Raw genomic sequence first — 12,879 nt, 5'->3', positions numbered from 1 at the left:
CACATGACCTGCTTAGGCCAACAAAATATAAGTATACATGAATGTGAGAGTTCTAAGCAGAAGCTGGGAGATTTTGTTTATATTATGGGGTCACCACCTGCTCCTTCCCTTCACTGTAAGAGCAGTGGCTACCAATAAATTCTTAGTGTCTCTATTTATATAAATATTATCCTGAAATATTTCTATAAATATTATCCAGAAACACAAGGTTTCTGGATCAAGGATAGATTATTTATACTTACAGCAATAACTGAAATGATTCACCACACCCCAGTTCCTCTTCCTTCTGGGGCACGGTGATGAAAGCCAGATGGTTAGGCTAGCATGTGCAGAAGGGTTTCTTGCACCACAGGAGTGGAACCCTGAAATTATGACTCTTGCAGTTTACATGGTAGTGGGACAGCAGTCCCTCTCCCCCTCTGACAAAGGGAGAGAAACCCCAGATCCTAGTCATTTACACTCCTTTGGAATATAAACCACTGACTCCAGGGCTCTGGGTTTACTCTCCCTCCCCTTTGAAATATAAACTCACATGTGGAGGGAAGAAACTTTCTCACTAGTTATTCAGTCATTTTTTAAGTTCCAAGACTTTTCTTTTACTAGAACTCAATTATGAACTCCTTAAGGATTAGCTGAGCAGAACGATAATTTTTCTTCTTCATTTGTACATCTACTCCTCCATTCTGGATTAGGACATAGACATAGGGAGACATGTGAGGACAAACCAAGCCCAGTTGAGCCCAGCAGATCTGCAGTTGTCCACAAACCTCGGGTTACATGCCCAGGAAATAACTATAATATTTGTTGTTTGAATGCCTTGAGATCTTGAGGTTGCTTTTATGTATGACAAAACTATTGAAGCTGAAAATGTGCTTTTAAAAAATCTTTCCTTCACTCCTGAAAACTCTGACTTGTGGAGTAGCTGTGTCAAACAAAACCAGAGTTAGACAGTAGTTAAAGTGGTTAAAAAATCATTAAGAACTATTGCAACGGGGAAAAGAGACGTCAGTATAGGACTGGGCTCAATTTCAAATACAAGGAAAGTGGGGATTTACAGTCAAAGAAAAGTGTGGGGAGATTAACAGAAGGAAAATTACTTGGTAATTTTGTTAAAGAATTGGTAGAATAACTCTTTTTGCTAAACTGACCTAAAAGGATTCTTGCTATAGACAGGTCAGGGTGATCAGATATCTTCTGTGGGAGTGGTGAGGGATGAGGAATTTGGTCATATATTAAGGGTGATGAGGTACTGAAGGTGAGAAATTCTGGCTGAACCAAATTAAGGGGATTTTTGCTAAAACTAGGCAGTGCAAAGACTGACAAAGAAATCTAAAAGTCGAGGCCTGGCTGGGAAGATGATTCACAGGAGTCTGACTAAAGTTTAATCAAGGAGAGACTTTGTCAGTTGGTGCAATATTTCCATGAATACAAAGTCCCTTTCTTCTAGTATTGACCTAGAATAATGTGCTTATTGCTTGAAGCAGATTGCATCAAAAGTTATATCAAAATATCTAATTATGATGAGTAAATAAACATTTGACTGTGAGTCCAAAATTTTGCTGTAACAAGAACTTAGATAAATTGTACATAAAAGGCAGTTTTCATTTTTAATAAAATGATTGTTTTTTTAATTCTTAAATGTTTTTAGTATGCTTGCCTAAGACCTTAAAACAAACCCTGCTATGTAGGGAATAAAAAATAACTGACAAGGAATAGAGAAAAGGGACTTCTCTGCATGTTTTCTGCTTGAGAGTCCCCTCCCGTATGACACATCCATTTCATTTTTCATACAGGACGATCTGTTGTCTCTTGAGATAATATTTCCTAGGAAGGATCAGTCAGGAAGAGAACAGCTTGAAGTCCGCAGTTCTTTTAGTGTGAGTAGGTGGATGACGAAAATTCTTAGTTTAAGCTAAAGAGAAAATAACACAATTTAGAAAAGATTGTTTTGAGAAAATAAGAATAAAAGGGAAAGGAAATTAGGTAAGCTCCCATCCATCTATAATGAGAAGCATTATGAACTTCAAAAGGAACAAAAATTAAAATTAAAAAAAATTATCTCCTGGGCTTGGAGTCACAAATTCTGAGTTCAAATTATCACTTACTGCCAATATGATAACCTTGTATGTACCTGTTGCAAGCATTGATTTTATGTCTCTAGAAATGGAGGTGATTACTTTTAAGGTTTTCCCTGGAATTATATGGGACTATACATTTTAAAATATCTTGCAAAGAGTGCCAAACAACTATTAATTTACTTTCATATATTTTTCTCCAATTATCACTTTCAACATTTTCTAATAAGTTACTTAAGCCAATGTTAACTTGTTTTAAATTGTGCCATACTACCTCAAAGCATTTGCTTTTATATCAACTGGAAGAAAAATATGTAATAGAGATGGTGTTTAATGGAGAGAACAGATTTCTAGTCCTGATTGTAGCATTTTTCTTGTGTATTTTTGAGCAATTTACTCAAATTATCTAAACTTTAGTTTTTTAAACAGTATGATACTGAGGTGCCATTAAATATTGACACAAAATAATAAGCTCTAATACAGGTATGGACAATGTAGGAAAATTACACTTAAAAACTAAAGACAACAAAACTTTGAAACCTGGAGAAGAAAATTAGATCTATCTAACAGAATTTAGTGAAAGGGAGTGGGAGGAAGCAAAAAAACACTATTATTAAAAAATATAATACAGGGCTTCCCTGGTGACGTAGTAGTTGAGAGTCCGCCTGCCGATGCAGGGGACGCGGGCTCGTGTCGCAGTCCGGGAGGATCCCACATGCCGTGGAGCGGCTGGGCCCATGAGCCATAGCCTCTGGGCCTGCGCGGCCGGAGCCTGTGCTCCGCAGCAGGAGAGGCCACAACAGTGAGAGGCCCGCGTACCGCAAAAAAATAAATAAATAAAAAATAATAATAATACAAATTACTCAGTTCTTAATAAAACATGTTCAAAACTCAGATGAAAAAACCATAGTTGTTTTAGGTTATGAGAAGTACTTTAAGAAAAGAAATGTCAAAATTTAGGAAAAGATATGCTTCTAGTATCAATAAGTAAAAATCCTGGCTTGCAATTGTAATATCAGTCAAAATATAATTTGGGAATAATCATCATGGGTAAACAAAGTGAATTTTCTATACTAGTAAAAAGACTGCATTGAGTTTCTTTTAAAATATATTAATCTTGGAACATATTGGCACTTAATTTAAAAATTAATAGCTTTATACATATATAATTCAGATACTATAAATGTCACCTGTTTAAAGTGTATAATTCAATGTGTCTTTTTCCTTATAGCTACAGAATTGTACAGCCTTTAACAAAATCTAATTTTACAACATTTTCATCACCTCCCAAAAAATCGTGGGCCTAATGCTGTCTAAAGTATATAAAGTAAAAGCTGACAGAACTAAAATTCCCTCATATGATATTTCTCTTGATTAAACATAAAAGACAAGGAACATTTAAAAGATTAATAAGTAATATCAATGTAAAAAAAACAATTATAAAAATCAAGAGGAATTATATTTAAGGAATAGTCCAATCTGTAATTACAATCCCAAATGACCTCATGTCATTGAAGTAGGATATTGTAAAATAATCTCACTCTTATTTTAAAGCAAATCAGCCCAATTTTGGATACCCCCAAATTAAATACAAAACAATAAAGATTCTAGATTACAACATAGATGTGTACTTTCACATTTTATGCTAAGTAAATATTTCTTTAAAAGATTACTCACCATTGCAGAAGTGGTTGAGACATTAGACTACTAAAACTGAGAATTTATCAAAAGACACTTAAGAGAGTAAAAAAGCAATCCAAAGAGTGGAAGAAGATATTTGTAATATATTGGCATTATGTTGACAATATATTTGTAATATATTCAAATCCATAGATAGGTACAAGAAAAGACAGACAACACAATAAAAAATAAGCAAGTGACCTAACAAGGCACTTCACAAAGAGGCTGTCCACATGGTCAACAAATACATAAAACAATTATTTAAACATTTGTCATCATAGAAATACAGATGAAAACCTCAATAAGTTATCACTACACAGCAAAAAAAAATAATTAAAATTTTAGAACTGACTATATCAAATATTATCAAAGATTTGGAGAAACTGAAATTCTTGCACACTGCTTGTGAGAGGGTAGATTGAAAAAAAATCTTTTTAAAATTGTTTTTCACCATCTATTAAAGCTGAAGATATCCACAGTCTGTGATCCTCCATTTTCACTCTAAGGAGAATTTGGTAGATCTTAGCACTAAGTAACATTACAAGATATTCATAAACTGTGCTATACTTAAAAGACAGACCATTGAAGCAACACAGATAGTCATTAACAGTAGAGTGAATAAATAATTTGAGCCCTGTTCATACAATAGAAATCATTATGGCAATGAAACAAGGACTAATCTTACAAATAAAGACACTGGGTGAAAGAAGCTGGATACACACTAATGCATACATTATGATTCCACTTATATAAAGTCTCTAAACAAGAAAAACTAATCTGGTACTAGAAATAAGGAAAGTGGTCACAACTGGGGAAGATTGTGGAAACATTTGCTGGGTGTGCATGAGGAAGCTTCTGGAATGCCCATGTTACTTTCCTGGATCCTGGTGAACTTGCACAGGTGTGTTTACTTTAAGACCATTTGTATATGTCTATATTTCTGATTTGTTCTTTCCCTATGTATTTTCGACTTCAACAAAAAGTTTATTTTAAAAATAAAACATAAGAAAATTCCCATGGGGTAGTTTACCATGGTCAAAGCAGCATGTGATGCACAGGAAACAGATTCTTATCAAGTGTTTCTGAAGTAGTTTAATATTTTAACATCCAAATACAGTCCTGTTGTTGTATATGACTTGGGTATCAGTTCTGTCTGTATGTGAAGACATCTGTTCAGAAATGCCAAATGTCTAGAATGTAGTGTTACTTCAGGCAGGAATAATCAACAAAAGCAGTAAGAAACCTTTAACTAGCTTAAGGTTTAAACAGATGTGAGCAAACTCCTGGGATCTTCTTCACTTTAATCCATATTTCACTGTAAGATACATATGTTTCATTATGCTTTCCCTTGGTGATAGGAGAGTCCTTTTTGTGGTGGTACTTCTTTAAGTACATTGTTGGAAAATTGTGAGTTAAAAATTACTCTATTAATACATCTTGTTTTCACAATTTAGTTTGAGAAAGAGAGACAGAGAAAATCCTTTGAAAACTAAATAAATAAAAAATCATTTTATGATTTTAGGGTAACATTTTGGTTATTTTCTCTTTTCCAGAAAGAAAAAGTAATATGTATAATTTTGATGCTGAATAACTTCCAATTCGATTTTGAGTAAGATACTATGTGGCAAACCATCTTGCCAAGAACAACTGTAAACTATGAACAAAACGCAAAAGGCAACTACTTGACATTACTAGGGAGCAACCGAATGTAGATAGATCCCAGAGGTATTTAACATTTAATAAGGGGATAGTACTGAGTGAATTTACTATTTTCATAGCCTCTAGCTCAATTGCAGGCCACAGTCTACAGTCTGCACCATACCACATGGCTAATATTTTCGATTTAAAAAACCCATAGTGTTTGTGCCCTGAAGAACAAGAGGAAAAGATCCAGGTCAACCACAACCACTGAAAATTAGATGAGCAGGGGCTTCTGGAAAGGAGAGAGCCATAGAAAGTGGGTCTAAAAGTCCATGTATAATTTCTGTTCAAAACCAAGAAACCTGAGTGACCTCTGAACAATGAATGCTTGGCTTCAAGCAGCCCACATAATGATCAGAGAACTGAACTGAGATTTGATCTACTACTCAAGAGTGTGTTAGTAGTTTCAGTCTTACGAATCTGATCGCCTAGTAAAACAAGAGAGAAAAGAAAGTGGGAGAGAGAGATGAGAGAGAGAGAGGGAGAAACGAAGGAAGAGGAAGAGAGGAAGTGATGAAGGAAGGACTATCAACGGAATCCAGGGTGGCCAAATATAACCTCGCAAATATCCAGGATATCATACACATTACTCAATATCCAAAGAAAGAAGAAAAGTGACAAATTTTTAAGAAAAAAGGTAATCCATGGAGACTGAACTTGTGATGAGTCAGATATTGGAATTAGTAGATTAGTAACTATTATCATATACTCAAGGAAAAAGGAAAATATAATAATAGTACATAAATGAAAAGATAAAGAAATACAGAGAAATGGAAACTGAAAAATGGAAATTCTAGAGGGTAAACCCCAATTTCTGTTATAGAATCATTCACTAAATAGGCTAGACAGAAGAGTGGAGATTACACTGGAGGAAAGAATCAATAAAATATAGATATATTAATAAAGAATATGGAAAATGTAAAGAACCTCAGTAACTTATGGAAACTATCAAAGATATATGTACATATATATTCACAGATGGTTAGCTGAGGGAAAGATATTGGGGGGAAATATCTTTTAAAATATAGAAGAGAATTTTGCAATATGTTGGAGACATAAATTTGCAAATTCTTGAAGCTCAGTGAGTCTTAAGCAGGATAAACACAAAGAAAACCATACTTGGGCATGTCATGGTTAAACTACTGAAAATAAAACGTTAAGAGAAATTAACCAGAGAAACGTTCATTTCATGCAAGAGAACAGTACTATAAATATTTAAATAATGTTGACTTGTGCTCAGAAATGTGGAGGACACAAGACAGTGAAACAACTTTAAGTGCTGAAAGGAATTTAAACCTGTTAATCCAGAATTTTTTTCAGGAAAAATATTCTTTAAGAGTGAATATGAAATAAAAACATTTCAACTAAAAAATAAGGTAAAGAGAATTCTGTGATATTAGATTTTTGCTAGAGAAACTACTGCAGGTTTGCCAGGCTGAAGGTATAAAATAAACAGGAAATGATAAATAATGGGGAAGATATAAAATTTTGATACTAAACTACTTTGAAGTTTGAAGAAATACACTTTTGTAGTAATTTTTAAATGCAACTTAGTAGGTGATGAGTCATTCAGCTTCTCTTTGTTTAGACTTTAACATATTATGTTAAAAGTGTGACTGTCTGTCTCTCACTGGTATGTAAGGTGAAAGAAAGAACTATTTTAGTTTAACTCTGTGTCTCCCAGTATGTTGCACAGTTTCTGGTACATACTTGCATTTCACAAATATTTGTTAAAATTTTGACACTTTTCAGTCTCATAATATTTTAATACAAATTGTCTCATTTTGTCATTACAATAATCAAGGCCAGACACTATTACTTCCCATGTTTTAGAGGTGAATAACTGGAGACATACACAAAGTGACATGCCCAAGATCACTCCATGTAAATCACTTGAAATGTTTCTACCCCATGTGTTATACACAGTTGAGAGAATACATATTCTAGACGTGTTTCCAGATCTAAAATCAGTGCACAGCTCAACCATTAGTTATGACTATTTGCACCAAAGATAGATTTTGAAGAAATTTTTAAAATGCACATTTATTCAGTAATTAATTGCTTAACATAATATACAATATGTTTTACTTAAATAACTATTAATGATTTCATGGTAGTAATTATGTATCACAGTTAACAAATTTTGACCACTTTAAATTTGTTTTGTTTCCCCCAAATATATGAAAATGACCTCACCACTTTGTACCCTCATTCTTTTCTTTATGTCATTCTCATTAAATATTTAAATGTGTCCTAAATGAAATTAAACCACTTTTAGTAAAGTTTTTCTTCAAATATTAGTCTAGGTACATTATTAATAGGGAAGGAAATATCTACTTTTCATATTTGTAGTCTCACTTTTAAATTAAATCTCTGAAAGAGATTCTTGGTGAAACGCATAGTTCTCCATATTGACTAGTACGATGTCATTCTGTGTTTGGTCCGTTTTAGGTAATTAGGGCTCTATTTATCCTCTCACTATAAAATTTGGCTCAGGAACCTGGGAAATGTAAAAGAAATAGAAAAATTAAAAGAAAAGGTCAGACTCCTTCTTGTGGAGTATGGACTACTGGCTTTTTATCAACCATTAATACTCTATTGTACTGGTTAGCCGTTGTTAATAAGACAGGAATTCAAAATGTTTTCTAATTCTTCATATGCTAATTGCTACCTGAAAGCCACTTTTCTTACATCATCTGACTTTCATTTGCATATTCCAGAAACTTCCCAATTCAAGGGGATGACTGCTATCTATTTGGATGTCAAATTTCATGATCATAAAACAATCACAGCTGCAGAAATTTCCATAGAAAAAAGAAGAACAGTTTTATTTCCAATGATTTATGATTGATAGTTTATAACTATTTTGTCTAATCCTATTTAATGTGAAATAAAATGTCAGTGTGTCTTTCTCTGCAGTGAATATGTTTGCTCATCAAGGACCGGTTGTCACCTCAGGAGATAAATGACTTTGGTATCATCTGGGTTGCCCTGCTTATCAAAATGAAAATTAGACAGATAATAATGTATTAAAGATGAGCCCACAGGCAGAGATCAGCCTGATTGTCCATTCTTTCTGATATCTTTTTAAAGTATTTGTAAAATATTCTTAAAGACAAGAGGAAAACTGTAGCATTTTAGGCAGACCAAAAGACAACTACACAAACTCAATATATCAAATAATTTATTTATATCAGTTATTTATTGTAGACAACATAAACTTTTTAAGAAATAGATGAAAAACTACTCATTTATTAATATTTCCACTTAGATCCCATTATAGATGTGAGAGAAAGTACAAAAAAATAAATAGGTGTATCTTTCCTCTGACTCTGCAAAAGGCATACAGTTAGTATTCTTTCGCAGGGAGAAAAGAGCATTTTATATATGGAATAATGTTTAATAATAATAGCTAAATATCAACTGTGACATTCTGCATTATTATTTCAGGAAAATAAATTGACAGCATGTAGCTACTATAAATACATGCTTTAAAAATAAACTGTATTCAGATTGCCAGAAATAACCTTATCTGTGAGATTGTAGCATGCGTGTTTTTGTGCTAATAAACAAACTTGCCTTTGACATGTACACAGTCTGTATATATTGTGCATTTTATAACTTTTTGACAGAAAAAGTATGCATTTTTTATATAACTGACAAAATATTTTGAGAGGGTTATAGAGTGTATCTGACAGTTAAAAATAAGAACTCTCTTTTTTTTCATATTTCATGTCAGTTTATTTTGACAGCTGTAGTAACAGAGTCAAAGTTTTGATCACAGCTGTGTGGGTTGCATCCTCATCAAGTCCACAGTTTCTGCCTCCCAGTGGATTTAGTGTCATTTCAATAAGAAAAGTGCCCCCAGAAAAATGCAGTAATAAATTGGTGATATCATTTTCAGCCTTTTCTTCTACCAAGATGATCCTGAAAAAGCTGGAAAGTGAGAAAATAGAAATCATAATGAAAAGGGTGGCATTAAATCATCTACCTAGTGCATAACTTATGATGTAGCTGAGAAGGAGAACTTTCCTGGAAACAGCAGATGTAATTAGCGACTAGCAGGACTTTTAATACTAGAAAGCCTTTCAAGGACTGTGGATGAGGAAAGGAATAAAAGATCATTTTACACTTTGATCTATTTAATATGCTACATCCAGGGCGGCGGTGGTAGAGGTAGTGGCGGCAGCTGTGAAGGGGTTCCGGGAAGATGGTGCTGATTAAAGAATTCCGTGTGGTTTTGCCATGTTCGATTCAGGAGTATCAGGTTGGGCAGCTTTACTCTGTTGCAGAAGCCAGTAAGAATGAGACTGGTGGTGGAGAAGGAATTGAAGTCTTAAAGAATGAACCTTATGAAAAGGATGGAGAAAAGGGACAGTATACACACAAAATTTATCACCTGAAGAGCAAAGTCCCTGCATTCGTGAGGATGATTGCTCCCGAGGGCTCCTTGGTGTTTCACAAGAAAGCCTGGAACGCATACCCCTACTGTAGAACAATTGTAACGAATGAATATATGAAAGATGATTTCTTCATTAAAATTGAAACATGGCACAAACCAGACTTGGGAACATTAGAAAATGTACACGGTTTAGATCCGAACACATGGAAAACTGTTGAAGTTGTCCACATAGATATTGCAGATCGAAGTCAAGTTGAACCAGCAGACTACAAAGCTGATGAAGACCCAGCGTTATTCCAGTCAGTCAAAACCAAGAGAGGCCCTTTGGGACCCAACTGGAAGAAGGAGCTGGCAAGCAACCCTGACTGTCCTCAGATGTGTGCCTATAAGCTGGTGACCATCAAATTCAAGTGGTGGGGACTGCAAAGCAAAGTAGAAAACTTCATTCAGAAGCAAGAAAAAAGGATATTTACAAACTTTCACCGCCAGCTTTTTTGTTGGATTGACAAGTGGATTGATCTGACAATGGAAGATATTAGGAGAATGGAAGATGAAACTCAGAAAGAACTAGAAACAATGCGTAAGAAGGGTTCCATCCGAGGCACGTCGGCTGCTGATGTCTAGATGAGTCCCCTGTAGGGTCAGAGACAATATCAAACTGTTTACGTAATCAAGGTCAAGTAAGGGGAACAAGTGCAGCCAGTGATGAGTGAAGAAGAATCTGACCATGTCTCGCAGTGTTGACGTTTCCCAGACGTGTGCTTGTGGTTATGTGCCCACAGGCACAGGTCCCAACCACGTGTGTATATATGTGTGTCTATCTGTAGCTGTATATAAAACGCATGTAGAGCTGCAGATCAAAATACACACACTAGTGTATATATGTACATACATACTGAAGGGATTAGTACAATTTCTCCAAAGTACTGTACCTATCTTCAGCAAGAATGCAAAAGAAAATATTTTCAATATATATACCTGGAACAGATTTTAATAATTATCAGAGTAATACCATTAATGGACAAATTGACTGCAGTGTAATACTAGCTGGTATGTTTCATAAATGGCAAGTTGTGGACCAATATATGTAGCCTTTTATTACTTTTCTGTTCTTTTAAATCAGTCTCTTATAAATTTTAATTTTAGTGCCATAATCAACAGACTCCCACAGAAAAATTTATTAGAAATCTTTTGGTATTCCAAGGAATTTGGAATGTAACTCTGAATGTATTTATAATCATTTATTTCTGGATTTTCATTATCATACAGCCAAACTGGATAATATCTATTAGTAAGTAGTAGAGTTACAGACCAATTTTTACTTGTTTGCCCCAAGGAAAAGATCCTTTTAAAAAAATTCCATTTTTTATTGGATTTTTGTATGTTGAATTTCAAGTATTTTTCTACATCAAGTCTAGCAAAAATGGAAATGACAGTCTGCGATTTATAACAAACACTATACAATTTTCAGGCTTCTGTTAGGCAAAGAAAGAAGTTGATAAAGAAATTAATAGGATTGTAGGCTGTTTAGAAAAATTGGACGTACAGCACTTCCATGGAGTCTTGTTTCTGAAATGACTGCTTTCTGAAATTACAGCTTGGAAACTATGCAAAGGATCTAGATTCCTCACAGCTTACACGGTAGAATATAGATAGTGATGACATTTTGCTCTTCTCATGTTGAAATATACTTTAAGGGGGAGATGCTGCCTTTGAGATAAGAAGAGGTTCAGAGGCAGCATGAGGCTTGTCTGCACATGGTTAGGAGGCCCTGCCCGGGGCCAGCGCAGTTCCACCCGTTGGGATGTGCTCTCAAGTAGGATGTCATTAGAACATATCCTGAAAAGGCATCATGAAAATGATGGTTAGAAGCTGCTGCCCCTTTTTTCTTTCTTTTTTCCTTTTTTTTTTAAAGAAAGGAACAATAGCTAGGTAAGATTTTTATTATCTTTCTCTGTCCAAATCCAGTTTTTCTCCTGTCAGTCCTGGGAGCTTGAATAGAGTGGTATTGTTGAAGCCTTCAAGTCACAAACCATCTTCTTTAACCTCCTGTCCCTCCTACAGCACACAAGCCCCTACGTGGTCATATCACATTAGTAATCTGATTTGCTGACAGTCCTGCCCTCCCTGCTCCTTGTTTTCCCACGACCTGTGTCCCCACTGAAGTGATCACAGTGACTTAGACAAGGATGTTTAGGATCACTCCTGCGCTGTGATACCCTTTATCCTCAGCTGCAGACCCCACGTCGCACATGTCCTCTGTGTACTCAGGATCAAGACTGATGTTTACTCTCTGGGCACCGTTGTAGGATAGGTTTTGTCAAAGCATAATCATTGTCTGCAAAGTGATGCCAGGAAGATTATTGCTAATTTTGTGAAATAAAGAGTCTAGCCTTCTCCTTTTAATGAACTTAACTCTCGCTGGGGTCTGTAGCATCATTGGGAGCTTAGACGCACATGGAAATGAGAGCCCAGCGCATGGATTTTAATGTTTTTCTAACAACTGTGGAGATTTGAGGGAATATGTGGTGAATGTAAAATATCTAGTTTACTTGGCAGTCTCTTGTGTAAATTACAGTAAAACAAAGTAAATGAAATTTAAACAAAAAATAAATTTGATCACAAAAAAAAAAAATAATAATATGCTACATCCAATATAAATAGATTCCAAACATAAAATAGATTCAATTATCTATGCATTAATAAAGCAAATAATAATAAATCAACCATTTCCATAGAGATTCAATTTTAACTAGGCATTACTTATTCTCTTCTTAAAGGTAATGGGTTTTTTTCAGTAGCTTAAAAATTTCTTCTCTGAGAGCCTGCAAAAAGGAATCTTTGTTTGGATATGTCTGTTTGTGGTTTGGAGAAATTTTTGTGTCTCACACTCATATTGAATAGGTGCTAAGTGTTTCTCAGTAAATGGTTTGTCAGGCAAGAATAGCAAGAACCTTCTGGGGGTGTTGGATACCAATGATGCAAAGGAACGTGAGGAGTTGGCCTCTGGTTTTGTTTAGG

The 12,879-nt window shown here is 34.7% G+C and overlaps 1 protein-coding gene across 1 annotated transcript; it reads left to right on the top strand.

The window, feature by feature from the left end:
- The first annotated feature begins 9,657 nt into the window (after positions 1-9,657).
- LOC307176759 (phosphatidylinositol transfer protein beta isoform-like) lies at positions 9,658-12,263 on the top strand. Its single transcript, XM_079903164.1, has one exon. The coding sequence runs from the start codon at positions 9,667-9,669 to the stop codon at positions 10,480-10,482; it is 816 nt and encodes a 271-aa protein (XP_079759290.1). The 5' UTR covers positions 9,658-9,666; the 3' UTR covers positions 10,483-12,263.
- Positions 12,264-12,879: the final 616 nt, after the last annotated feature.

The sequence above is a fragment of the Stenella coeruleoalba genome (genome assembly GCF_951394435.1).
Source record: "Stenella coeruleoalba genome assembly, chromosome: 18".
NCBI classification, from domain to species: Eukaryota; Metazoa; Chordata; class Mammalia; order Artiodactyla; family Delphinidae; genus Stenella; species Stenella coeruleoalba.
The sequence above is the reverse complement of the archived record's forward strand: the minus strand, read 5'-3'. Positions and strand labels throughout refer to the sequence as shown.

Bases quoted from the DNA above. Each gene is read 5' to 3' on its own strand.
- LOC307176759 (XM_079903164.1), top strand. From the start codon at position 9,667: ATGGTGCTGATTAAAGAATTCCGTGTGGTTTTGCCATGTTCGATTCAG.